A 26,899-nucleotide genomic window follows, 5' to 3' on the forward strand; every position below is an offset into this window, starting at 1 on the left:
GTTTGTTGTCTGCAGGGATCTGGACCCTGGTTAACGGTGATGATGGAGCTAATTTCAGGGTCTGGTGATATTGATACAACTGGGTGAAAATTTCTGCTGTATATTTTCTAACCTGACGTGATGAAGAGGCGTGTCAGAAGGTAGAAGTGATGATGTTTCTGACTCTGTGGAAAGGAAACTCATCTTCCTCTCATTCAGAAACATGCCAGATGGAATTAGAGAAATGATTGTTTAAAAAAAAGTTTCAGAAACATTTTTGGTAATGTGTTTTTAAATCTCATGACAATGTTTTAAATGTTTTTTTTTAAGTAATTTCCATAAACAAACAACTTTACAAACATAATACAAATTGTAGCCCAGTGGTGATTGTATGTTAAGGTTAATAGAAATCGTATATAGTTCATGATAAGACATGTATTAAAAGTAAACCTTTATTTACTATTGCATAACATTGGTGTTAGATATGGATTTCATATTCCTGTTTCTGAAAGAAATACACTGGTATTTTCTTTTACTAAAATGATATAAAGGCAGTGGTGGGAAGCAACAAAGTACAAGTACTTCGTTACTGTACTTGAGTACAATTTTCGTGTATCTGTACTTTACTTAAGTAGATTTAATAATGGGGACTTTCTACTTTTACTCCACTACATTTTACAGCAGTGTTTCTCAACCTTTTTCAGCCCACCGCCCCCCCAGCCCTTATCCAGGCCCCTCACCGCCCCCCACCAAAGAATTTGCAGGCTACTTTGCACTGACCATTATTTTATAATTAATATTACTATCACTATTGTAGATGTTTTGATTTTTATGCTTGTGTCTGTATTTATCATCAAAAATAATTTCCCAGAGAACAAAAAAGTCAAGGGAATAGAAATTATTTTCACAGGCGTCTATGAAAAATGCATTTCAACCTAAAATTGGTAGGCCTATCAGCAGCCAATCAGAGTGGAAACAATATTCTTATTCTTTGCCATTTTCTAGTTGTTAAATATGGGGCTGCACAGTGGCGCAGTTGGTAGAGCTGTTGCCTTGCAGCAAGAAGGTTCTGGGTTCGATTCCCGGCCCCGGTCTTTCTGCATGGAGTCTCCATGCTCTCCCTGTGCATGGTGGGTTTTCTCCAGGTACTCCGGTTTCCTCCCACAGTCCAAAAACATGACTGTCAGGTTAATTGGCCTCTCCAAATTGTCCCTAGGTGTGTGTGTGCATGGTTGTGTGCCCACTTACAGCTCCGGTGTTAACGCTATTAAATGACAGTTTTAGCAAGTTGCTCAGTCTAAACTTGTATTGTTGTGATTGTAAGGTGTAAAGTTTACCTTCGCCCCCTGTTGTAAAAATTTCCGCCAGCTTCCTGTCTTGTCCTCTTTCCTCTAGCCATGCCCAGCACCACTTGTTTTTAATTCCTTTCTCAAGTAAACGTGTTTCTTTACCGGGTCAGACAAACTCCATCTTTTTTTCATATCCCATTTGATCTAACCGCCGAACCGAACGCATGCGCTTCTTTTCTACAAACCGTTTACAGTCATTGGTCAAGAACACGGGAGCTAGAATTTTGATTGGCAGACATCTTTGTAGACGGAGCTCTTTAAGCCCGGAGACTAGTTTGGTTGAGGCGGACCGTTTGGTCAAAAGCCGGAAATCCGGCCCCCGGGCCGGAGCTCTCGTGTTTAAACTCAAAATATGTAACTGAGAAACTGATATATGATAATCAAACAGCAAATCATTTTATATTCCTACCTGTAGATGCTCCAAAGTTATAGTTATCATTATTATAAAGCAAAATTAAAACACACAGATGTACAACTTGTTTACATGAAACTATGAACAAACTGACAATAAACAGTTGACATTAGAAAATAAACCACAGCTAAATACTAAAACCATTATTAATACGGCTTTAAGTCTAACAAGTGAACATGTAGTAATGTACATATATGTATGTTTGCTTAATCTGAAAAAAATACACCCATGATTGAATGCAGGTGATTATAGCAGAACTTATGATTTCAGACATAATTATAATAATGTAGCAACACTTTTCATTCCTGTAAACCATCATAGTTTTTATATTATCAACATCCACCATGACATTGAAATAGAGTTACAGGGAAAATATAACAGTGCATAACTTGTAACAAGATAAGCAAAAAGAAAAAAATATATGTATATATTCAACATTTTAAGGATGACTTTCTGAAAATTTAAAGGTAAATGAAAAAAAAATGCATAAAGACAAACAAAAAAATGCACAATGTGATCACTTAACAAAGTAGTGATTTCTTACATTTAATTTTTAGAAATTATTTTGCAAATAAAAATAATTTCATGAAACATTAAAAACAAATCTGTCTCTTTTGCTAGTCAATCCAAAAAGTAGCTACAACAAAGTGATTATTGTTGAGGCTCTTTTGCACCATAACAGATATTAAAACCTAAACTGTCTCAGTATTTGTAGCAGTTCTGCTCTCATAATCTGTGCTTCTCGACTCCAGATTGTGAGAAGTTTTACAATAACAGATTGAAGCCAGAATTTTATCCATGAAGCTTTTCTGACTTAACAAATACAGAGTTGTGTCTGCAAGAGGACTAAAAAAAACACAAAAAAAAGACACAGCAGCAGAAAAAATGCCAAATTTAGTATCGAATACTCGACCGCCTTCTAGAAGCAAAATGATGATGGGCAGATAAAGCAGAGTGTAAATAATCAGCACCACAACCTGAATGGCTACGATTCGTCGTTTTTCATCTGCTTGGACCCTGTGAGCTCCAGAGAGAGTTTTGATTGTCCCAACCAGGAAGAAGATGAAGAAAGGAAAAGGCAGGAGGAGAAAAACTATGAGGAAAATTAAGCCAATCAAAAAGTTATTGATCAGATAAGTAAGTAACGCAAAAACGGCAGGAAGTATCCAGACCACAATGCTGACCACCACATATGTCTTGATGTTTCTCCTGAATCTGTACCACAGTGGCTTCGCAACAACCAGATACCTGCAATAACAGATGGAGATGTTCAGTCATGAAGAACAGACTAATGTGATTATATGAGATAGAAGAGAGGAAACATGGAAACACACCTTTCACAGGAGATACACACCATGAATCCGACGCTGACAATAAAAGCATAATATGAAATGGTCATGAAAATATCAGTGGATCCACTAGGATTAACTAGATTTAGTGGGATTCTGCAGCAGAGCTGAATGACATCAGAGGCAAGAAGGTTGATGACATAAACTGGAGCATCTTGACCTTTTTTCACCTGTGAGAAAGAAAACAGATAATTATTAATGACACAACAATATTATTGACATGTAAAATGTTGTCTGTTCCTCACATTCCAGTGATTTAGGACATCCATCCATCCATCCATCCATCCATCCATCCATCCATCCATCCATTTTCTTACACCCTCGTCCCTCAGTGGGGTCGGGAGGTGCTGCTGCCTCTCCAGCTAGCGTACCGGGCGAGAGGCGGGGTCACCTGGACAGGTCGCCAGTCTGTCGCAGGGCAACGCAAAGACACACAGGACACACAACCATGCACACACACACTCACACCTAGGGACAATTTAGAGCAGTGGTCACCAAACTACGGCCCGCGGGCCGGATCCGGCCCGCCTCCACATTTGGTCCGGCCCCCTGAACAATACCAGAGAGCATTAAGATTTTTTTTTTTTCATATATTGTATTTTCCGGTTTATATGTGGATTTTTCTTCAACCACCAGGGGGCTCTTTAGCAGGAAGTGTGTCCTGTAAACTGTGGGTGTTTTGTTTTGCATGGCATTGCTGCCATCTGTTGGACTTTTGGGGAACTGCTCGACTTTTATGTTACTTAATCAGTACGGGTGTTTGCTAGCGGTGGGGCAGATGAACACGTGTCTGTTGTGAACGCCGCATTCAAGGTCGAGTTCTTCGAAGCCTGTAAGTAGCAGCTTATACTTCAAAACAAGCCTTTATGTTAACATATGATAAAAGAAGTAACTTGTTTATTGAATTAGTTTTGGAAATACCTGCGGGCGATTTGATTATGTGCTACGTCATTGCTAACTAGCAGGCTGCTAAGATTTCTCAGGTCGTTACGTAGCATTGCAGCTCATAGCATTCAGAGGTAGCTGTTGTATCAGTTGTACTGTGTATCTGAATGTAAAACCCTTCTGGAAGCTGCTCTGAGCTCATCCTGAGTTGTTTGTGTTTTGACAGTTTCACTCCATTCTACACGGAAATAAAGGAAGAATTAATCCTGACTCGTGTGAAAGGAGTTTGGCTGATTAGTTTTGGTACAAGACGCCATAGAGAGACCATTACAAAGTGAATCATTGAAAATAAAAGAAAGCGCCCATTAAAACGGAATTAGGTTTTAATATGTTAAATTTGAGAATGTTGTTGATCAGTTAAATAGCATTGAGGGGAAATGTTATCTAACAGTTTTTTAAATAATACTGGGATCATTATGAGAATTTGAGGTATAGATATTAGGATCCAGTAGATGGCAGTAGTGCAACAATAATGAATGCAAGCTACTGTTGAAATCTAAAGAAGAAGAAGAAGAACGTGCCCATTTTCATTTAACATGCTAGTAGCAACACAAAGGATCAGCACTTTTACTGTTAGACGACTGTAATCAGTTCAGTTAAATCTAAACTTGGCAACTTTTTCTTTTTCAACCGTAATAAATGTGATATTGACCTGTTAAGACTCAAATTTTGGGTGTCCGCCCCCCTCTGCTGCTGCTGCATCGCTGTGGAAAAACTGGAGCGGCAGAGATATCTGCGGCTTATATGTGTATGTTTACTGGTTTAAAAAAAAAAAAAACTTTGGGGTTGTGGCTTATAGTCCGGTTCGGCTCATAGTTAGGAAAATACGGACTATGATCCTTCTTGGATTTTGTTCTGTGACGAACCCAGAGAGGGTTATTTGGTTGTGCTTTCTGGAAAACAATATACATTTTACATGTAGGCACTCCTGCAATCGTCACACTTATTCTGTTACAAACTGACTCCGGCCCCCCACCAGAGAAGGGAAAAGTTATGTGGCCCTTACAGGAAAAGGTTTGGGGACCGCTGGTTTAGAGAGGCCAATTAACCTGACAGTCATGTTTTTGGACTGTGGGAGGAAACCGGAGTACCTGGAGAAAACCCACCATGCACAGGGAGAACATGGAGACTCCATGCAGAAAGACCAGGAATCGAACCCAGAACCTTCTTGCTGCAAGGCAACAGCTCTACCAACTGCACCACTGTGCAGCCTGATTTAGGACATGATTAACTTAAACCTGAGTTTAAGCTAATAGCTCATCCATTGTAAATAAATAGGTTACACTTATATTTACTCACCTGGAAATAAACTGCAATCATCACTACAAGAATTAAAGGAAGTCCGGTGGATATGGTGATCCAGTTCATCCAGTTTATGATTTGTTCAAGCAAATTCCTGTCCATCTGGTTATAAACGTCCCTGGAGTTCAGGCTCGTGTTGATGTAATTTACACCGTTTTCTCCAGACGTATTAAAGTTAAACTCTTCCATCCTTCAGTGCTGAACCAGAAATTGGATGACAGGCGTAACTGTAAACAGAAATGATAAATAATGGTGTTAATAATTTTTAAATGCTGTTTAAGTTTAACCTGTAAATCCTGCTTATTTACCATCAGAGTCCAAATAATATAAAATGATATTGGTAAAAGTGGACAAATTTCTCATTTATCAGAGTTTTATATATTGTTCCTCAGGTTTTCTTTAACTGGATCCAAACTGTAAATATTCATATTTTTAACCTGAGAAAACCAAACATGGCCACTCAGATCTACTTCTCTGTATCGACTAGCGGAAATGTTTCTGTTCAGGTTCTCTTGTGAACAATCCTGCATTAACAAACATCTAATTAGGACAATTTCAATTTTAGAGTGAGACAGTAGTCTATATATTTATTATATATAATTTGAATAGTTGGTTATTTCGTCCATGTAGGCTGATCTATCAGTTTTGGGGGTAAAAGTTGTTGTTTTTTTTGTTTTTTTTTGGGGGGGGGGGGGGTTACCCAGGAACCATTGCACGAAGGTTCCTCAATTACACAGAATGAAAATAATGTTCATGTTGCATATTTTCATTTTAATCTATTATCAAAATAAATTTCTCTCTGGCAGTTTAAAGTAGTTAAGAGAGTCAATCCAGCAATCCTCATACCAAGCATGCACCTGGAGACAGTGAGGAGGAAAAACTCCCTTTAACAGGAAGAAACCTCCAGCAGAACCAGAACCTGAACCTGAACTAGAACCAGAACCAGAACCTGAACCAGAACCAGAACCAGAACCAGAACCAGGCTCAGTTTGAGTGGTGATCTGCCACAGAGTGGGGGTTTGATACAACAGAACAGATATGCAAAATAGAAACAGAAGAGCTGATGTAGGATTACTTTCTATGAAAGTAAAAAGTTAACAGCAGAAGAGAGAGAAATATTAATTATTGTTAATATTATCTCAGCTTCTTCTAGGAAGGCAACACAGACCAACAGAGAGTGACATAAAGTGATCAGTTTGTCCTCCAGCATCCTGAACCTACAGCAGCAGAACAACAGAATGTCTTCATAAAACTATTGGCAGGTACCATAAACCTTATTTCTAATTTATCAGTAGCATTAAATTAAACACATGGAATATATTTTCCCAAACATATTATATTGGATGCATTTTGTTCATTTCTGTCCATTCAAATAAAATTATTTTTACCTTTCAAAGTTTAAAGGTCCTGAAATGGTTCCTGTTTTTAGCCAGTTATCCTTCTCACCTTAACAGTCTGCAGCCTGAGCGTTCTCTATAAATACTTATGTTACGGTGTCTGACCAATCACATCTGACTTGTACTGAAGGAAATGGGCGCAGAGACGATCTGATAGGTCCATTTATTTACCAGCAAGAAGGAAACGATGGTAACACTTTATTTGGCAGGTGTTCATAAGACTGACATGAACATGAAGGAGTCTTTATGAATGTTTATGACTGTTGTGAAGTGTAACAAAACAAGCTTGCATATATTAAATGTTTGTCTATTTAATGTAGACAAACATGACTATATTAAAAATTAGAACAAACATTTTGCACTACAGTGTACTAATGACTTGGTGCATGCTCTCATGTTTCATTCTCATATTTATTTTAGCAGTGAAATTAAGCTCATCTGTCGACATGAAGGTCATGGACAGAGCAAGGCCACTTTGTCTCATTGTTGCTCAAGATGCCATCAGCATCAAACATCATCTGTGTGTCATTTAAACCTGGCTCTGTTTGGAGCGATGCAGGATACTGAGGGCCAGCAGTCTGCACAGGTAGCTGACATCAGACCCAGAGAAATGTTAACGCTCACGCAGGTAAAGCCAACCTGTTGAAAACGCTCTTTACTGTCTGACAAGGTAAGATGTAATGGAGCTTATAAACTGTATCCTGTCATCAGCAGGGCCCTTGGTAGAGACACAACATATGTTCATAATCTAAATAAGTAAATAAATCACCATGGTAACTCATGTTCCACTGATTAATTCAGCCAAGATATCTGGAGAATCTGAGGTATTGATTCTGGGAAATAGCCGACAGGACAGGAAAAAAATTAATCAATACATAACTCATCAATGCACTCAACATGATGTATCTAGTCAGAAATATATATATATATTAGAAGTGTTTTTAGAACACTATGTACTGTAGTGGTATTCTTAAAAAAAGGCTCTGCAACTCACCCTGGGGCGGATCTAGAAAAATATTTATGGGGTGGCAAGAGGGTGGCAGGGACTTTTTCAGGGGAGGCAGCATTTATATATATATATATATATATATATAAACAAAATATTGTTTTTAACTTGCATTGTTTCAAAATGAGCTTCTTGTAGCACCGAGGCTTAAATACAATTTCTGAATGTGGTATAGTTAATTATTTTTACGTCTTTCATTCTCCTGCTAATTGATGTGTATTACTGGACTGGACAGCGCCTATTAGTCACTATGTGATTCATTGTGTCCAGAAAACCATTTTATACCAGTACAGGACAAGAACAAGTCTGTCTCGAAAATATTAGTAGCGCCACCATTTGTTATTGGATATATATATTAGAAAACTAATGTTCGATAAATTCTCCATGATATAAATCTATAAACAGTTTAGTTTCTGTTAGTTCTGTCAAGATGCAAGAAGGGGCGAATTTATTTTTATATTGGTCAATCGTTTTATTTTAAATATGCTGTAGGAGCCGTAGTTTGATGACTGTTATAAATATCACCACGTTTTGCAAACCCAGGGAATTAGTTCAGTTTCTGTCACTTGTTTTTAGGAATTGCAGCGGCTGCAGTGGCGCCACAATAAAGCTGATAAACAGGTGAAGAACCAAACAGAACCACTTCTGACTGCTTGCAAAGCCAAACATCCTCCACCAAGCCACTACTGAGGCACTGGGGTCATGATTCTAGACGCGGGCAAAACAAGCTTATTGTTCTTGGTGATTTATTTTTCCTCTTTCACCAAATAATTACAGACATCAAAACTTTCATTTGTTCTCTTAAAAACCCAAAAACCATTTGGGTTTGGCCCCAAACCCAAATGCCTGCTGGTCCTTCTCCAGGCCCCTGCACTGATCTATGTGGACTGACCCACATTACTTCCTGTCTAAGTTTAGAAAATAAATAAGAAAAATAATAAAACAAAAAATAAATAAAATCAATACAAATAAACTCTGTAAAAATTACAAAAAATAGAAATGTAAGAATAAAGTAACAAAATTCAAATGGATAAAGAAATAAAGAAAAAATATTTATAAGCTCCAACAACTTTTATTCTGCCTTTTCTTGCTCTGTGTCGCTTTACGCGGACCCGTTGCCATGGCGACCGACAGACAACAGCTCAACGAGCACATGGAGCAGAGATTACCGATCAGAGGAATCAACACCAAAAAACAAACATTTCCCACACAAAAAAAGTATCAAAAACACTAAAACAGAGCATCCAGTCTGTTACATTATGCTGTCAGGCTTAATGTCTATATTGTGATTATTAATAAGTTTTCGCCTGAGCACAGCGGCGGTTGATCAGCTGATTTCATAAACAGCTGCTCTACTGATGACGTGGTGGCCGGTTGACCTGTTTTAGTGCCAACGGAACCAAAACACACCGAACTGCGCAGCACATGCTAAGGTTATCAAAGTTAGTCTAGTATAACTGACCCACTGCTCACTTGTTCAATCTTTTCTTTAAATTAAAAGTTTTCCTCACCTGTGAAATCTTATTAAATCTTATTACCATTATCTATGGCTGAATTAACTGCTAAACATTGTGTCCGTTGTTCTGATTCTTTACGTGATTGTAGTATTTTCCTGACCACCAATATTTCTGACTCAATGGACAGAAATGACGCATCATGTGTGACTTACGATAAATCACGTCATGTCCAGTAATATATCCATCAATGCTGCTGCCTTCGCTCTCTGTCCCTCTCTCAAACTTCCCGGTACTTGGGAATTACCGGTGTCAGGTTACATTGTGTTGCATTCAATGTTGTCGGAAAAAATAGTTTTATGCGCTTAATGTCCGATTTGCCATAACTATTTATTGAATCCATTGTCGCCAGCTGGGGTGGCAACAGGGGTGGCGAGGCTCTGGTTTGGGGTGGCAACTGCCACCCCATGCCTCCCCAGTAGATCCGCCCCTGCTGTGCGCATCTCACTTCAATCTCACGTCACAGCAAATGACCGGTCCTTTACATGAAGTACCACTGAGACCACTAGAGGGCACCAGAGGACCACCAGTGGTCCGGAGACCACAGTTTAGACAACCATAGAATTAAAGAGACATGACAGAAGAAAATAGAGAATAATTGCTTATTATTTTTCAATAGCTGATTGTTTACATTTTCTTTTTAGTTGATATTTGAAAACAGAATAAATAAATACATAAATAAATAAATATATATCTGTCTCTGTTGCTTATCAAGCCCAAAAGCAAAAAGCTACAGCAAACTGATTATTGTAGATGCTGTTTTGCATCAACACAGACATGAACCTGAACCTCTCAGTCTCAGTATTTGTAGCAGTCCTGCTGTCATGACCAGTGCTGCTTGTATCCGGAGTGTTAGGTATTTTACAAGCACCGATTGAAGCCAGAAACTCATCTAGGATGCTTTTTCTAATGAACAAATACAGAGTTTTGTCTGCAAGAGGACTAAGACAACCACACATCATTGGTGATGCTGGAATCATCAGGTTCATGTAGCTGTAATTGTAGTTTTTGTCCCATGAGGTGATGCTGATGCTGGAATCTTCCATCAATGGGAAATTAAACAGAGGTATAAAATCTGTTAAAGCAAAACACAGCTGAGCACAAATGGATATCTGACCTCAGTAATACGTAATCACAATCTGTCCATAGGCATCAAGCTAAAACCGTTCAATTCTTAAAGGTTATTTATTTGTATTTATTTATTCTTAGGACTGATTTAATTCAACAGAGGTCCAGCCAATTGGTGCCAAAAGTCTCAAAATGTTTGGAATGGAGATCAGAGAGTGACTCAGGTGATGGTTTTATAAAGACAGCCGAGTTTGGAAAGTCAATCCACTGGATATTATTTGTCATTATTTTATAAAAATCGACTCTGATGTTGATTTTGAAGGGTTTTTTAAATTTCTTTATCAAAAAAGCCAAATTGTATTGATTATGACTGATTTGTAAAAACAACAACAATGGTAACACATCATCGTTTTCAGAGGATGAATTATATTATTCAGTGAATTTGTTTGGTTTCCAGTTGAATTGTGTCATAATAGATGAAATAATTTTCATGATTTTATCTCAAAATCCTGATTTAAACTGTTTCTCAGAAGTTTGACCGTGATGCTAAATTTAATCTGCCACTCAAAGCGAGTCAGAAGTTGCAGCGACAAATTATCTACATAAGGAAATGTTTAAAAATCAAAGAAATATGATAATCAAATAAAGAGAGACACCAGCAACATATGAGTGAATCAAAGCTGAAACATGTTCAGGCAGAAATATTGGATCCTTGTTGAAACCTGACATTTAAATGATACAAAACCTGGCCGGTAACTCACATGTTGAGTCAATGTTAGATTTTAAACCATAACTGATATTATATCAATACTGTCTTTTCCTGTTTCTTCAAAATGGTCCATGAAAGTTGGACTGGTTGTCTATAAATAAGCCTCTATGTGATGTAGTAGTGAAGACTCTGAGAGACAGGCTGAGATTAAAAATAGAGGATTTTATTATAAACCAGGTGAAGACAGGTGGACACAATATGGTGGAAATAAAAGTAGTAAAGAGTTTCCTACAGATTCACAAAGAACTAGTCACTTTGTCTCAAATGAATCAGTTGTGATATTCAAGTTTTATTTTATATTTCCGTTTGCTTCATAGTGTAGTGTAAATATTTATGGTTTGCCTCAAAGATCAATAAGTACATATTTAAACCACATGTCAGAAAGACTTAAACACTCATTTTAATACGTAAAAAAACAGCAAAAATTACAAAATCTTCCCAGGTGGAAGCCGTGGAGAAACTTTTAGAAAAAGATTGTTTTTAGATGCTGGTCAGACTAAACTTCCATTCAGCACCAATTAGGAGAAATGAAGCGTTTTATGATCCTGGGTTGGTTCAGTTTCTAGGTTTTGTTGAGGAAAATAAATATTCTTAGTGTTTAAAATACAGTTAAATATTACAACATGTGAAAATAGTGAATTAAGCAAGATTCCTTTGGTTTCATGCCAATTTAAAATTACTGCACTGATCTGTATTTGTAGGAATTGACTGGCAGGGAAATAAAAAAGGTTTAAGGCAGGTTAGCTTTTGGTTGAACTCTGGTAAAAGACTTTGTTCCAACCAGGAATCAGGAGTAACATCACATTTCAAACTGGCATCAGAAGATCTTGCTCTAAATGACCCTATAGGTCTCGCTTGTCTAGATAGAGAAGCCCTGAAATTAACCAGGTCAGAAGGTAATAAAATTGTCCAAACTGAGTAATTTGAAACTGGGTCTATCCATACAAGGAGAACAACACGCCTTAATCACATAATTGGTTAAATTAAAACAAAGGAAACACCTTTTTGATTAAAAGGGCCCCAGAGGAACAAATCAGATTTGCTCTTGAAACTCTCCAGATGTCTTTGCCTTTCTTTCTTTCTTTCTTTCTTTCTTTCTTTCTTTCTTTCTTTCTTTCTTTCTTTCTTTCTTTCTTTCTTTCTTTCTTTCTTTCTTTTCTTGTTTATTAATGCACATCCTAGAACCCAGTTATTGTTTCCATCTTAGTTTATTCTTCCTTTTCATGAGGTCAGAGTTTCACCTTATTGTTTACATTCTCCTCAGTTTCCTCTCTTGTTCTTCAGCCTCCTTCTTTTATCCTCCCTGCTCCTCTCACAGCTTCTCATCTGTCCCAAATATTTAATTGTCCCAAATATTTATTCCTTCTCCGTCTCTCACTGCTGGATTCTCCAGTTCATTCCTGTTTTCTGCCATTGTTTCCAGTTGCTTCATGTCACTTCCTGGTTCTCTGTCCATGATGACTCATCAGTTCCTTCTCCTGTTTCCTCAGTGAGAGTCTGTCAGTTTCTTTGTATTCATTTTTATTTAAATTCTCTTTGCCTCAGGTGATGCCTTCATCTTGGAGCATCATTATGACACAAACTTGCACACATGAACAAATTGTTTACATGAAAACAACTGAAAATAAAAATGCCAATGTAAGAAAATGTATCACAGTTTAATAACTGAATTATAATAACTTCTACAACTTTAAATCTAGTGAGTATATATTGAATAAGACATGTAAAAATATGTATGTTGTCCTGTATAACATAACAAATTGTGGTCAGACCAGGAAATGTGATTTCCAGCAGCTGCAAATTAATGGAGGCGTTTTTTTATCATAACATACAATAAAACCTAAACAGGCTCAGTAGTTGTTACAGTGCTGCTTTCATGGTCTGTGCTGCTCGTCTCCTGATTGTTAGATATTTTACATGAACATATTAAAGCTAGAAACTTATCCAGGATGCTTTTCCGACTGAGCAAATATAAAGTTGCGTCTGCAAGAGGACTAAAACCACCACAAACAAATGCTACAGTAGATGAAATGAAGTAGAATTCTCCATCCAATACTCCAATTTCACATAGGAGCCAAATGATGATGGGCAGATATAGCAGAGTGTAAATAATCAGCACCACAACCTGAATGGCTGTGATTCGTCGTTTTTCATCTGCTGGGACATTGAGAGCTCCAGAGAGAGCTTTGATAGTCCCAACCAGGAAGAAGATGAACAAGGGAAAAGGCAGGAGGAGAAACACTATGCAGAAGATGACAGCTGCATTAACACTGATCAGAAATATAATTAGATAGTAAAGAAGAGGAAGTATCCAGACCACAATGCAGACCACCACATATGTCTTGATGTTTCTCCTGAATCTGTACCACAGTGGCTTGGCAACGACCAGATACCTGCAATAACAGATGGAGATGTTCAGTCATGAAGAACAGATTAATGTGATTATATGAGATAGAAGAGAGGAAACATGGAAACACACCTTTCACAGGAGATACACACCATGAATCCAACACTGACCAATACACCAAAATATATCATTTGTAAACAGATGACTCTAACTTCATTATAGATAACTAAATCTAATGGGATTCTGCAGCAGAGTTGAAAGAGATTAGAGACAAGAAGGTTGATGACATAGATTGGAGCATCCTGACCCTTTTTCACCTGTGAGAAAAACAACAGAGATAAAATATGAATGACACAATAATATTGCATCATTAATATTAAAATGTTGCCTATTCTGCACATTCCAGTCATTTCTAGGGACAAGACGGATTTAAATCTGAGATAAGAGAGAACCACAGTAAAAATCTAAAGGTAAACCCTTCCATCAAACGTTTTTGACGGGTGACCTCTGACCCTGACATCCAGTGACCAGAAACCAGATGTCTGGCAGTGAGAAATTATAATACTGTATATCCGTCCATCAGGCAGTCAGACATCAAGCAGTTAGTTTTATGAAAGCATATTAATAAAGCTGTATAATAATTCTACTCTCTGTTCTAGGTTACATTTAGAAGCAGGTCTCTGTCCAGCTGCAGCCAATAGGGCGGATTTTTCCCCTGACTTATAACCACAACTTCCTCTCTACTCTAAAACCACATATCAGTGTTTCAGGATATCTGACTGCAAGACATCTGGTTTCTGGGCACTGGGTATCAGGGTCAAAGGTCACCCTTTTTTCCATCAAAGGTTTGATGGAAGGGTGAACCTATAGTTTTTCACAGTTTAAAGAGAAACTCTTAGTCAAATAGCACATTTATTGTAAATAAATAGGCTAAAGTTATGCTGTACTCACCTGTGAAAAAACTGCAATCATCACTATAAGAATTAAAGGAAGTTCAATGCCAATGGTGATCCGATTCAACAAATTAATGAGTACGAAAAACCAAGAATCATCCCCGTAAAGAGTGTTGTTATTGTAATAATAGCTGTAGTTGCCGTCCATGTTGCTGTTATTGAAACCGTTTCCTCCTGTCGTGTTTGAGTTCAACTCTTCCATTCTTCAGTGTTGAGCCAGAATATTGATGACAGGAGTAACTGTAAACAGAAATGATGATACATGTGTAAAATATGTCTAATTGATCTGTAATCAAGGATCGTCAATTCCAGGCCTGGAGGGTCGATGACCTTCAGCCTTTATATGCTCCTGGTTCAACACACCTCAGTCAAATGGCTGAACTCTTCCTCAGTACGCAGCCAAGCTGTCCACAGTGACTCGTGTGCTGAAACAGAGACACAATTAGGGCCCCATGTGGGGGAAAGGAGGGCTGATATATGGGTCCCATATGGGTTTGCCCTTGTAGGGCCTCAGCCTACGTGGGCCCTACATGGGCCTACAAACCCATGTGGGGCCACCACCATGTAGGGCCCATGTAGGCTGAGGCCCTAAATGGATAAACCCATGTGGGACCCATCTGGTCTGCCCTCCTTTCCCCACATGGGGCCCACCGGGGCATGCTGGCAGGGTAACACCTATAAATTCATACATTCAGTAAATTCACAAGTGGACAAATTTCACGATCAGATTTTTCATATTGTTAATTTTTTCTGAGTTCAATCGATGAACATCCAACCTGAAAAAATCCAAACATTTCCTTTCAGTATATGTAGAATTTCACTTTGTGAGAGTTCAAAAATTTATTATCCAGAAAAACTACCTTAGCAACTACTTTTTAGACTCATATCCATCGAACCCAGGAAAGGAGTTAGACCAGAGGAAACGTACTTATACGTATCTACCAACCCTGAATAGGAGCATCTAGTTCATTCAACATTATTAGTTTTTTCTTCTTTTGCTCTGTTATTTTGTTTGTATTTCCTTTTTATTCATGTAAAGCACTTTGTATTGCATTGTTGCTGAAAATGTGCTATATTGATAAAATTACCTTTACGTTTATTCATCATTTGGCAGTTTTTTGATTACCGTCATCTGTTTTGGTGAATCAGGCTTGGGGAGAAAGTGAAACCTTAGACACACAGAATGAAAATAATTTTTCTTTCTTGTGTTCTGGTTTAGTACGCAAGTATTTTTTTTTACCATTGGCCTGAGAAACTAACAATAAAAACAAAGAAATAAATTCTCAACTTTTCTGGTTTGTAACTAAATAATTCATTCAGGGGAAACGCACATTTTGCATGTTTTGGTTTGAATTCTCTTTGGGTATGGAAGAAACAGAACAGACTGAAAAATATGACCCAAACAGAGTATAAAGATCTCTGTGCTCAGCACCAGGAGAGACTAAATTACACTTTTCTGCAAAAATAGAGACTCAATAACACAATAAACTGTATTTAAAGGAGATAGGTGGGAGGGTTTAATGTAAAATTTACTTTTTTTTAAATATGTTGTTTTATTTCCCACAAACAAACATACCTGGAGAGCTGCTTTGGTTCTTTTATGCACGTTTGAAAGATGCATTAATCTCCTGTGGCAGATATTTTGGGTGCCTAAACTATTTCTCACTAAGTCCTGGTGGAACTGCACGTCCGCTGAGCTTATACTAACTACTTCTCAGTCCAACACTTCTAAGAATGGCTCTCGATGGCATTTTGAATAAATCATTTTACTTGCATCAGATATTATACATGTCCTCCATTTTTCTCCTGGAGATGGTAAAGCAGAATATGGCAGCATTGCTTTGTTAAAGCCTTTATTAGCTCCAATTCAAGTGTTACGCTGCACTTTTTTAAAACATCAACAGCCAATCTCATTAACCCAGATTGAATCATATTTTCAACACTATTCTATTTAAACCTGGTTTTGAAAACACCAGTTTGTCCTGCTGCACCAGGCAGAAACCCTTCAAGTTTTCAAATCAAAAGCTTGTCGTCTTATCAGTACTTTTCAGCAAAGGGATTCAAACAAAGCTAACTAAAGAATAAAACACTAATCACAAATATGTCTGAACATACACTATAACTGTCTGCAATACAGACTAAAATGTAGTTAAATTCAATTAATTTATTATTATCTGGAGTGAACTTTGTGAACAAATCAATTGACTCCCATAGAGGCCAGACTGTAAGTCTCAAAGTCTCAATCTCATTTGATTAATTCACTTCTAAAATCAGTTTATAGTTTTATTCGAATGGTGGATCGCCTGAGAACGAATCGCATGAATTTGTCATTATTACATTAAATTGTAAATATCTAGGCAGGAAGTAAACTGGAATAGAACAATCTATTTTTGTTAAAAATTGTTAGTGATTTTCACATATATTTAAAATTTTACATCTCTTAACTGTATTTATATTGTGATGTATTTGTTACTAGTTAATGGGAGAACATGCTCAGAAACTTACAGTAAAACTCTTAGTGTGTGTTTTATGTGGCCACAGATAAAAATCGATTCAGCTGCATTATGTCTACATGCTCCCACTGGCTAAAGCCAGGAAGACAGAACACATCACACCAGTTCTAAAGTCCTCACACTAAGATATTAAATTTTGTTACTCTATAAATAACATCTTAACATTTAAGATCTGTTGTTGTTGTTGCGTGAACCTCCCAGACCTCTCAGGTCTCCTGGTTCTGGTTCTGCTCTGCTTCCCCAGAACCAGAACCAATCAAGGAGAAGCAGCTTTCAGCTTCTATGCACCACAAATCTGGAACAAACCTCCACATAACATTTACAACAGTTGAAACACTGAGTTCCTTTAAATCAAGATCAAAAAACTCACCTGAAAAGAGGTGATTTTGAAACATAATAAATGATACACTGACCAACATTTTAATGAGTAATGTTTACTGGTTTTATATGACTTTGTGTTTTTATGATATAAATGTCTTCGAACTGCCTTGCTGCTGAAATGAGCCATCCAAAGTTGATCCATTGATTATATTAACAGAACTGAATGAGTTTATCAGGAGAAATTCAATGATTTAAGTGATGCACACTTGAAAGTCCATAAAATGAAATTTGACAACTGCTTTGGTTCAGGATTTGTGTTTTTAGCAGTAAAAAGATCGGTTAGTTCTGATAAATATGAGAGGATATCAAAAAGTTTATACTCATAAAGGTTTTGGAGAAAAAATGCAAACAACAAAAACTGATACAAATTTCTTCTTTTTAACGTTAACAGAAATAAATGTATATTTTTTACCGTTGAAAGGTGACCGGGCTCTTCCAGATGATTTATCTACTCTGGTGTTTGAAGGTTTGCTCTCTGCATCGACTGTCTGCAGAATTTACCACAACATGCAGTTTGTTTCCACTGATAATCAGATCCACACCCTGTCGTGCTCACACCTTTCATATTTAAATATTTTATGTTCCCTCCTCCTGTATAGCTGTCAGTTCCACAGAAGTTAAAGTTCTGTGGAACATTGGAAACTTTTAGTTTCAATGAAAGGTGTGTACATATTAGTATTTATAAAAAAACTAAAACGCATTACAAATACATTGAAATGTCACCTTGTCAGTTTTTAATGTCCTGATTTGAAATTATAACAGACCTTGTCACTTTTCTTCCTCTCATTTCACCAAAACAAGAGCTGCAAAATATATTTTTGGCAACAGGTCCTCTGAAATTTCAGATTCTTTTCTTGGCAGAAGTGACTGAAAAAGACTGAAAGTATTTATAGCCTTGAAAAAGCATAAAAATGACCTTGGATAAATGTATGCACGTATAGCCGCAAACAATATTCTGACCAGGAGAGCAGAACAATTATTCAGGTCTCAGGAGATTAAACTAAATAACATCTTTATATCACAAACTGTGTTATAAAGATTGTCAAGGCTCGATATATTTGTAACATTTCAGAAATGTAAGTCAATGTAAGATTATGTTGTGTAGATGTCTGGTTGAAATTGGTGCATCATGCATTAATGACATGCAGCATAAAAGGTAAGATGAGAATTTCATTCTGCAATATGAATGACAAACATGTCAAAGCTGGTTCTGAAAGATGTTTTTTTCTATTTTAAATATTAATTAACTGACAATAAAAATATGTAATGAATTAATTAAACTGATCTTCTAACATTACAGATGATGAACACAAATATCCTCGTTGCAGAGCCAGTTTTTCTTTAAACAAGTGAAAAGTTAAATTAATCTTTTTGTCTCTGCAAGTCATTATGATGTTCTTTCATTTTTGTTTTTTTTTCCTTTGATCTGCTGCAGAGTGTTTGATGGATCCACGCCACAAAGATATAAAGATTTACTGATGAATGGATGAGGGATGAAGGGATGAAGGAGAGAGGGATGGAGGGGAGAGGGGAACTGCCTTGTTTGCTGAAATGTGCCAGAACTTGATTGATTGATTGTGGAACTACTAGAGATGATTAATCAAATAAAGACTCTTCATAAACATGAAAAATATGAAAATTTTATTCATGAGCCTGACTTGGGAAAGCAGAGCATCTTCGGTCAGAGGTTTCTTCAGATTCCATACAGAACGGATCTCTGCGGAAGAACTTTACTGCCAACAGTCTGAGCAGCTGAAAGGGATTCCTTTCTCATGTATGGAGTGTTGAAGGTGAGCGACGACCCGGGACTTGAGGCCGTGACGAGATGAGATGCCATCCATAATTCAACTTCCAATGAAATACAGTGAAGTTTGGTTTGAAGATCTAATATGGCCAAAAGGGAAATATTAATAATTTATTTGAGACTTTTGCAGGGTATTCTGTTTCCCATTTAATTTTAAATGTTCTTTCCTAAATTAGAAAAATAATCACAGCTGAATTTTGAAACCTTGAAAGTTTGGAGTTTCATTTTGGTATATTTTAGATGTCAACTCTGACATCAGAAAATATGAAATAATCTGATCTATATCTTCCTTCTTTTCATTTTAATTTGCATGATTAATTTCATTACATTAGAACAATACATGTATTTTGAGGAGCACAGAACAAACACTACTGCTTCAGGCAGTGTTGATAATATCAGAACTTCATGTCACGTAAACTGGAGAAACCTGGAGGAGCCACAGGCATTGTGCTTTGCATTAAAGTCTATCATGTAAATCATATCAGCTAAAACAATGAACAGTCTGTGCATAAAAATTCCCCAAAGCCGATCATATCTGCTTCCACATTTCTTTATGACTGGACTTGTAAACAAATACAGAAGAGAACATGAAGGCCAGACAAAGACTTAAACCACAGAAACATAGATGCCATAAAACTGGAAGCTTCTCTAATAAAAAGACATGAAAACTCAGAGTTTTAGTCATGATTGATTCTGTTCCGTTTAGAAACAAGGACAGTAAAGGACTGTGGTACTTGGTTTTTGGTTTCAGAACAGGTAGTGTGTTGAAATCCAACCCTTAATATTCAGTTTATTTAGATTTTGCCTTATATTATAATTTTGTGTGTTTGTTTGCTCTCATTGTCTGTCAATTTGCTGCTGTTGTACAGAAATTTCCCCATTCTTAGATAACAAATTATAGTTCTATTCTATCAATTAATTAACTCAACTGTGAGTCAAGACGACATCTCTGAGTAATAAATATGAAAAACTCTCCACAATGGATGGTAGATAACATGATCTGCCATGGAAAACACAAGGAAATCAGAAAACAAAGTGTCATTTCTTGCTAATGGAATTAGAAACCTTCCAGTGATTCACATCAGGAGTCGTTTGCTCCACTTGTTTGGTTCAGACCAAAAGTTGACTTCATCTCTTCCCCTAGTGCCATTTGTTTTCACATTACTCATTTTTGCAAAACGACTATAGTTTCTAAACAACGTCCTAAGGGTGACAATCATTACTGCCATGGACAGAAATGACCGAACACAGACCTGAAAAGACTAACTTTGGAAATCCTGCACCCTGTATTTCTATTGTGCACATTTGTGCTGTTATTGCAATGACTGCAATACCATTTTCAATGTCAAAGCAGTTCATTCAATGCAGATTTTGAAATGTGATATTTCTAATTTGAAACATTAGCAAAAGTTGCTGCAAGCTGAATGAGACAAGATGTGCTGCATGCTCTGACCCACAGCATCCTGGAAGAAGCATGAAAATGGCAGATCAGGTGCAATTTCAGCACAATCAGAACATGCAGCAGTGCTAGGAACACTGAATGTATTCATGTATTCAAGTGTCATGTTCTTAATTAAATGTCTTCATGACACCAGAGAAAAATGTTTAGAAGGTTTATTATAAAATGAATTACATTTGTGGATGTTTGTGATTGTCTTTTGGAAGGACTGAAGGGACCAGCAGAGTCATCTGAAGTCAAACTGTCAAGTTTATTAGATGGACACATGCTACAATCTGCTTAAGGAAAGGTACATGCAGTGCTGTAGGAATTACATAATATTATAATTTCCAAATTCATGCTGAGAAAAATTCCTCAATTAGGTTAAGTAACGAGTATTAGGAACTTCTTCAGCCTCCTGTTGTGGGTCACAAATCATTTCCTGATGATGATGGAGCGTTGAAAACTGGCATAATGATTCTTCTGCCTCTTCCTCTGTGTTGTCTCCTAATTTCACCTCAGACTCTCTCCTCTTCCTCTTTCTGTACATTTTGTCAAGTTATGTGATTAAAATCATCTATACATATGTTGGTCAATGTTCCAGTGTTTATGGGTCTAAAGCAACTATACGCAGACTTCATCCTTTAGTCTTGATGTAAAGGAACTCAGTGTTTCAGCTGTTTTACAGTTTTCTGGAAGTTTATTCCAGATTTGTGGTGCATAGATGCTGCAAATTTCCTAATACTTCTCCTAACTACAAAACATCATGTATCATCCCAATTAAGGGATAACCTGTCATTTGCTCCAATGAACCAGAAGGAAATCTTTGGGAGCCACTGACTTGGTGCATGCTGTCATGTTTCATTCTCATATTTATTTTAGCAGAGAAATTAAGCTCATCTGTCGACATGAAGGTCATGGACAGAGCAAGGCCACTTTCTCTCAATGTTACTCAAGATGCCATCAGCATCAAACATCATCTGTGTGTCATTTAAATCTGGCTCTGTTTGGAGTGATGCAGGATACTGAGGGCCAGCAGTCTGCACAGGTAGCTGACATCAGACCCAGAGAAATGTTAACGCTCACGCAGGTAAAGCCAACCTGTTCAAAACGCTCTTTACTGTCTGACAAGGTAAGATGTAACGGAGCTTCAGCTCTCTTGGTAGAGGCACAATGTATGTTTATAATCTAAATAAATAAGCTTTAAAAATTGTGTCATTCAAACTTTGCATACATTTAATTAAATGTCAAACTAAATATGTTTAAGTTGTCAACATTTTAAGTTCAGTGCCATTAATTTTAAAAATTCATTTGGCACCACATGCAGTAGTCTATTAAATGTTTTTCTGTCAAACTTATAACAGCAGCAGTCTCAGAATAACTGTGAAAATAACAATTCCCACATGGATAATTATAGTTACTATCATAATGTTAAAACAATAGTAATATTTGAATATTAAAATTAATCAGTATTTTAATGCAGGATAATAAAAAAAACGACAAATAAGAAAACAAAATCACATACAAACTGTATTGGTTTCTGATCAGTGTGATTCTAACACATCAGGCTCCGGGATGAATTCAGCCGGGCTGTTAGCCGGTCTGGAGCAGGTCAGCTGCACAGGATGAATCACCATGGTAACGCATCATGAAACTACTGCATTGTGACACAAAGTCCAGACTTAATTCAGCCAGGATATCTGGAAAATCCTGGCTGAATCGGCGCTCATGGTTCTGAGAAACAGCCATCAGGATATGAAAATAAATGAATAAATGAAGTTAATTATACCAGTAAAAAGGAGTTCAGATCCAATTATAACAATGTAGAAATTATTATTCCTGAAACTAAACATAAGTATCAAACTTTCATTATTTCATTGCCATAAAGTTACAGGCAGATGATAGCAGAAGAAAAGTGATTTGACACTTGACTTCAAAATCAGCTGCAGCAAACTGATTATTGTGGACACTCTCTTGCATCATAACAGATATTAAAACTTAAACAGTCTCAGTAGCTGTTGCAGTCCTGCTTTCATAATCTGTGCTGCTCATTTCCTGATTGTTAGATATTTTACAAGAACACAGTGAAGCCAGAAACTTGTCCATGATGCTTTTCCGTATGAATAAATACAAAGTTGTGTCTGCAAGAGGACTAAGACACATACAAACAACAGACACAGCGGAGACATTAAAGCGGAATTGATCATCAATTACATGAAAGAGACTCAGAAGCAAAATGATGAAGGGCAGATAAAGCAGAGTGTAATTAATCAGCACCACAACCTGAATGGCTGCGATTCGTCGTTTTTCATCTGCTGGGACACTGAGAGCTCCAGAGAGAGCTTTGATAGTCCCAACCAGGAAGAAGATGAACAAGGGAAAAGGCAGGAGGAGAACAACTATGAAGATGATCGCCATCTCATCAGCTAGAGTCAGAAAAGCAAATAGCTGAAAAAGAAGAGGAAGTATCCAGACCACAATGCAGACCACCACATATATCTTGATGTTTCTCCTGAATCTGTACCACAGTGGCTTGGCAACGACCAGATACCTGCAATAACAGATGGAGATGTTTAGTGTTTGGATATTGTGAAGAACAGAAGAGAGGCAAACATTTAAACATACCTTTCAAAAGAGACACACATCATGAATCCAACACTAACAAATAGACCATAATATGTGATGAACAAGGCGACGACTTCAGATGGTTGTATATTTATCAAACTCCTGGAGCAGAGCTGAATGAGATCAGAGATGAGAAGGTTGATGACGTAGACCGGAGCACCTTGGTCCTTTTTCACCTGTGAGAATCACAACAGAGAAAAAATATTAATAACACTGTGATATTATTGACATGTAGGATGTTGCCTGTTCCACATATTCCAGTCATTTCTAGGGACAAGACAGACTTCAGCCTGAGATGAGAGAGAATCACAGTTTAAATAACAGGCTGATAGTCAAATAGCTCATCCATTATGAATAATTAGGTAACAACACTGTACTCACCTGGAAAAAAACTGCAATCATCACTATCAGAACTAAAGGAAGTCCAATACCAAGGGTGATCCAATTCACCCACATTATGATATGTGCAACCATGTCCCTGAAATCCGTCTGGTTATAATGAGAGCTGCTGAAGTTCATGTTCATGTTGCTGTGATTAAAACTGTTTTCCCAAGACATGTTGAAGTTCAGCTCTTCCATCCTTCAGGGTTGAACCAGGAATTTGATGACAGGAGTAACTGTAAACAGAAATGATGATGAATATATAGATCATTGCTGTTTAAGTATAACTTGTAAATCCTAACATTTACCATCCGACCTGAGAAAGCCAAACATTCAGTTTTTACAGATCTACTTCGGTCATGTTTCAGCTCAGGTCCTTTCCTGAACAGACATTTTATTGAGACATTTTCAACTGTGATGCTGCAGTTTCTATAGTTATTTCAACTATTTAGAATAATTTATTTATGGCATGAACAGTGATGCATCAGGCTAACCCTAACCCCAACCCTAACCCGGTTATATTTTTAACCGGGAACCTCTGCAGTAAACGCACACACTGACATTTTCATTTCTAGTTTATTATTGTTGTAAGAAATTCCACTGTGCCATTAGTAAGATACATTTTTGATTATGTTTTAAAAGATGCCAATGATTTGAACTGACATATCTTCAGAAACATCTTGTGTCCGAATGTCTTTCCTTTCCCAGTAATTAAATGTCACATTTTGTATCAGTGAGGTCTTTGAAAAGATTAGAGTACACATGAAACTTTGATTTTTATTGAGCTGAAGGTTTAGGGGTGTTTATGGGGATTTTTGACCATTGGTGAGGTCACACACTAATGCTGGACGAGAAAGCCTGGGTCTCAGTCTCCACTCTAATTCATCCCAAAGGTGTTCTATCGGGTTGAGGTCATTATTCTGTGAAGACCAGTCAAGTTCATCCACTCCAGACTCTCCATCCATGTCTTTATGGACTTTGCTTTGTGCTCACAGTCATGTTGGAAGCGGGACAGGCCAGCTCCAAACTGTTTCCAAAAAGTTGAGAGCCTGGAATTGTCCAAAATGTCTTCGTATGCTGAAGCATTGAGAGTTCCTTTCATTGGAACTAAGAGGCTAAATCCAGCTCCTGAAAAACAAGCCCACACCATAATACTCCCTCCACCAACCTTTACACTTGGCAATGCAGTCAGACAAGTGCCGTTGTCCTGGCAACCACCAGACCCAAAGTCAGATTGTCACTCCAGAGCACGTGCCTCCACTGCTCTAGAGTCCGGTGGTGCATCATTACATCCGAGGCTTTGCAGTTGGTGAGGTATAGTTTGGATGCAGTTGGTCACCATGGGAACCCTTTCCATGAAGCTCTCTGCGTGCTAATCTGAAGGCCACATGAACTTTGGAGGTCTGTAGAAAGTTGGCCACCATCTTCGCACCATGCGCTGCAGCATCTGCTGACCTGCTTCATGGTTGATTTGCTGTTTTCTACATTTTCTTAGAATACATCTGACAGTTGACTGTGGAATGTTTATCAGCGAGAAAATTTCACAGCTGCATTTGTCTCAGCCTCTGCGCTGTCGCTGCTGGACCTCTGAAGTTCACCCTGAGGCACGTTTGTTTTCACTCAAACTAAACACAAGCTCACCTGTGTGGACATTTATATCAACTCCCTGTGAGGATTCTTGGGAGAATTCATCAAGGTAGGAGTCCAGCTTAAAATCCAGGTGGTTGCTCTGCTTGCACAGATCAGAGTGAAACTCAAATGTTCACATTGAGCTGCTCAGTGTTCACAGGTTCACGTTTAGAGGTCTGCGTTGAGAATGACATTTTGCGAACAGAGCATTATGTGCAGCGTCTGCGTTTAGTTTCAAAATGTTGACTCTGTGTTTAAGTGATAACGTTTGAGTTCCCAGTTAGCCTGTGTGGTAGTAGTGGACCGGTGGGTCAGCACCGGAGGAGCTTCCACACTTAACTCGTAGTCATGCAGCACACTGTTTTATTTTTATTTTGCTTTATTTTTGAAGTAATAAAGTAAAATAAAATAGTGCATCAAACCTCAGAATATGAAATACTTTGTCTACAGTCTGGCAGAGTTGTTGCGATCAGAAGGACTTGAACCCAGAAAGCTTGGGTTACAAAAACAGTCTTTGTGGCGCTCATTAGAAACTCGACACCAAATGTCCATTGAGCTTTGTATCCTATGTCTGACCAACTCAATTTATTATGATTATCCAACTCAATTTACTAAGTTTTTATAACTTAATTCATTGTGTTAACATGACCAATTTAAGTCACTCTTAGTCAAATCATTTATTTTTGTCTAATAAATAATTAAAATCTCTTGGATTACTTGTTACCGTTTGAAGCAAATCTATTAAGTTGGTTCAACTAATTTCCTTCTACGGTGTAGGTGCATCATATAAGAGCAATCAATTATTAATTATCATCTAAACATTTTGGTGATAAAATATGCTTTGCATTGAAAAGGTTCGTTTAACGTCAATTGACTAATTAGGACATTTACCAAACAGCGGAATCATTTGCTTTCTGAATCCTGTCTCCTAAACATCCTTATCACATCAGCAGCAGAAAAACAAACTTTAAATGATAAATATTACTCGAATGATCTAATAAAAGTATAATTTACCTTTTGTTTTGACAGATTTCTTGAGCCACAGAGCTGCTTTCAGTCAGCACTGAAGTGGAAACTGATCTTCTATCAAATCAAGCCTTTTTTCTGTAGCACTTAGAGCTGTTGGTTAGAGGGAAGTTATTAATCTGAAGCTTTGAAATGGATGTTAGCGGTTAATGCACTGGCCTTAATGGCTTAGTAAAGGAACAAAGTTCACTGATAAGGAAATATGATGAATAAACTGTCTGTTTTCACCCATTCATTTCTCTTTTCATGATATAATTTTCTATTTTGTGTCAATTCATTTTATATTTTCATAGATAATCTCTTAATTTTATTTAGAGATGCTGATTGAGATGTCTTCAAGTAACACAATTTCTATAAAATGTTTTTTTCTAACTCTTTTGTTTTTCCCTGGAATTGGTGAAGAAAGTACATCTCAGCTGGTAAACGAAGAGAAACTTCCACTTGGAAAATGACATTCAGTAAATAAAATAAAGAAATAATATAATTATAATAGATAAAACCATTCAACAACCTCCATGCTCCTGCTACCCTGGAACATTAATTGATATTTGACCTGTTCACAATTATAGCTCATTGTAAATCTACATAATTGCAAAGTGGGGAACCTCTTCGGCACCAGGCCTCTTTTTGAGCAATATGGCTGAAAATAACATGCCCAAAATGAACTGAATGTATCTCAAGAACTACAGAGTTTATTTTAATTGTTTTGGTA

General features: G+C 37.3%; 3 protein-coding genes across 3 annotated transcripts; all 3 read right to left on the reverse strand.

The window, feature by feature from the left end:
* Window positions 1-1,953: 1,953 nt before the first annotated feature.
* Window positions 1,954-9,540, reverse strand: LOC103477163 (uncharacterized). The gene is made up of 4 exons (XM_081616531.1): window positions 9,409-9,540; window positions 5,334-5,563; window positions 3,075-3,259; window positions 1,954-2,988 (listed from the first exon to the last, which is right to left on the reverse strand). The coding sequence occupies exons 2-4, from the start codon at window positions 5,523-5,525 to the stop codon at window positions 2,433-2,435; spliced, it is 933 nt and encodes a 310-aa protein (XP_081472657.1). The 5' UTR covers window positions 5,526-5,563; window positions 9,409-9,540; the 3' UTR covers window positions 1,954-2,432.
* A 2,707-nt stretch (window positions 9,541-12,247) lies between these two features.
* LOC103477192 (uncharacterized) lies at window positions 12,248-17,764 on the reverse strand. Its single transcript, XM_008430139.3, has 5 exons — window positions 17,697-17,764; window positions 14,754-14,815; window positions 14,389-14,630; window positions 13,570-13,754; window positions 12,248-13,483 (listed from the first exon to the last, which is right to left on the reverse strand). The coding sequence occupies exons 3-5, from the start codon at window positions 14,590-14,592 to the stop codon at window positions 12,931-12,933; spliced, it is 942 nt and encodes a 313-aa protein (XP_008428361.3). The 5' UTR covers window positions 14,593-14,630; window positions 14,754-14,815; window positions 17,697-17,764; the 3' UTR covers window positions 12,248-12,930.
* Window positions 17,765-20,776: 3,012 nt separating this feature from the next.
* On the reverse strand, window positions 20,777-26,337 carry LOC103477193 (G-protein coupled receptor 4-like). Its single transcript, XM_017308812.2, has 4 exons — window positions 26,176-26,337; window positions 23,533-23,768; window positions 23,152-23,327; window positions 20,777-23,077 (listed from the first exon to the last, which is right to left on the reverse strand). Exons 2-4 carry the CDS (start codon window positions 23,728-23,730, stop codon window positions 22,525-22,527), a joined length of 927 nt encoding a protein of 308 aa, XP_017164301.2. The 5' UTR covers window positions 23,731-23,768; window positions 26,176-26,337; the 3' UTR covers window positions 20,777-22,524.
* Between the last annotated feature and the right edge of the window lie 562 nt (window positions 26,338-26,899).

The sequence above is a fragment of the Poecilia reticulata genome, chromosome 15 (assembly GCF_904066995.2).
Source record: "Poecilia reticulata chromosome 15, P_reticulata-male-v2, whole genome shotgun sequence".
Classification (NCBI taxonomy): Eukaryota; Metazoa; Chordata; class Actinopteri; order Cyprinodontiformes; family Poeciliidae; genus Poecilia; species Poecilia reticulata.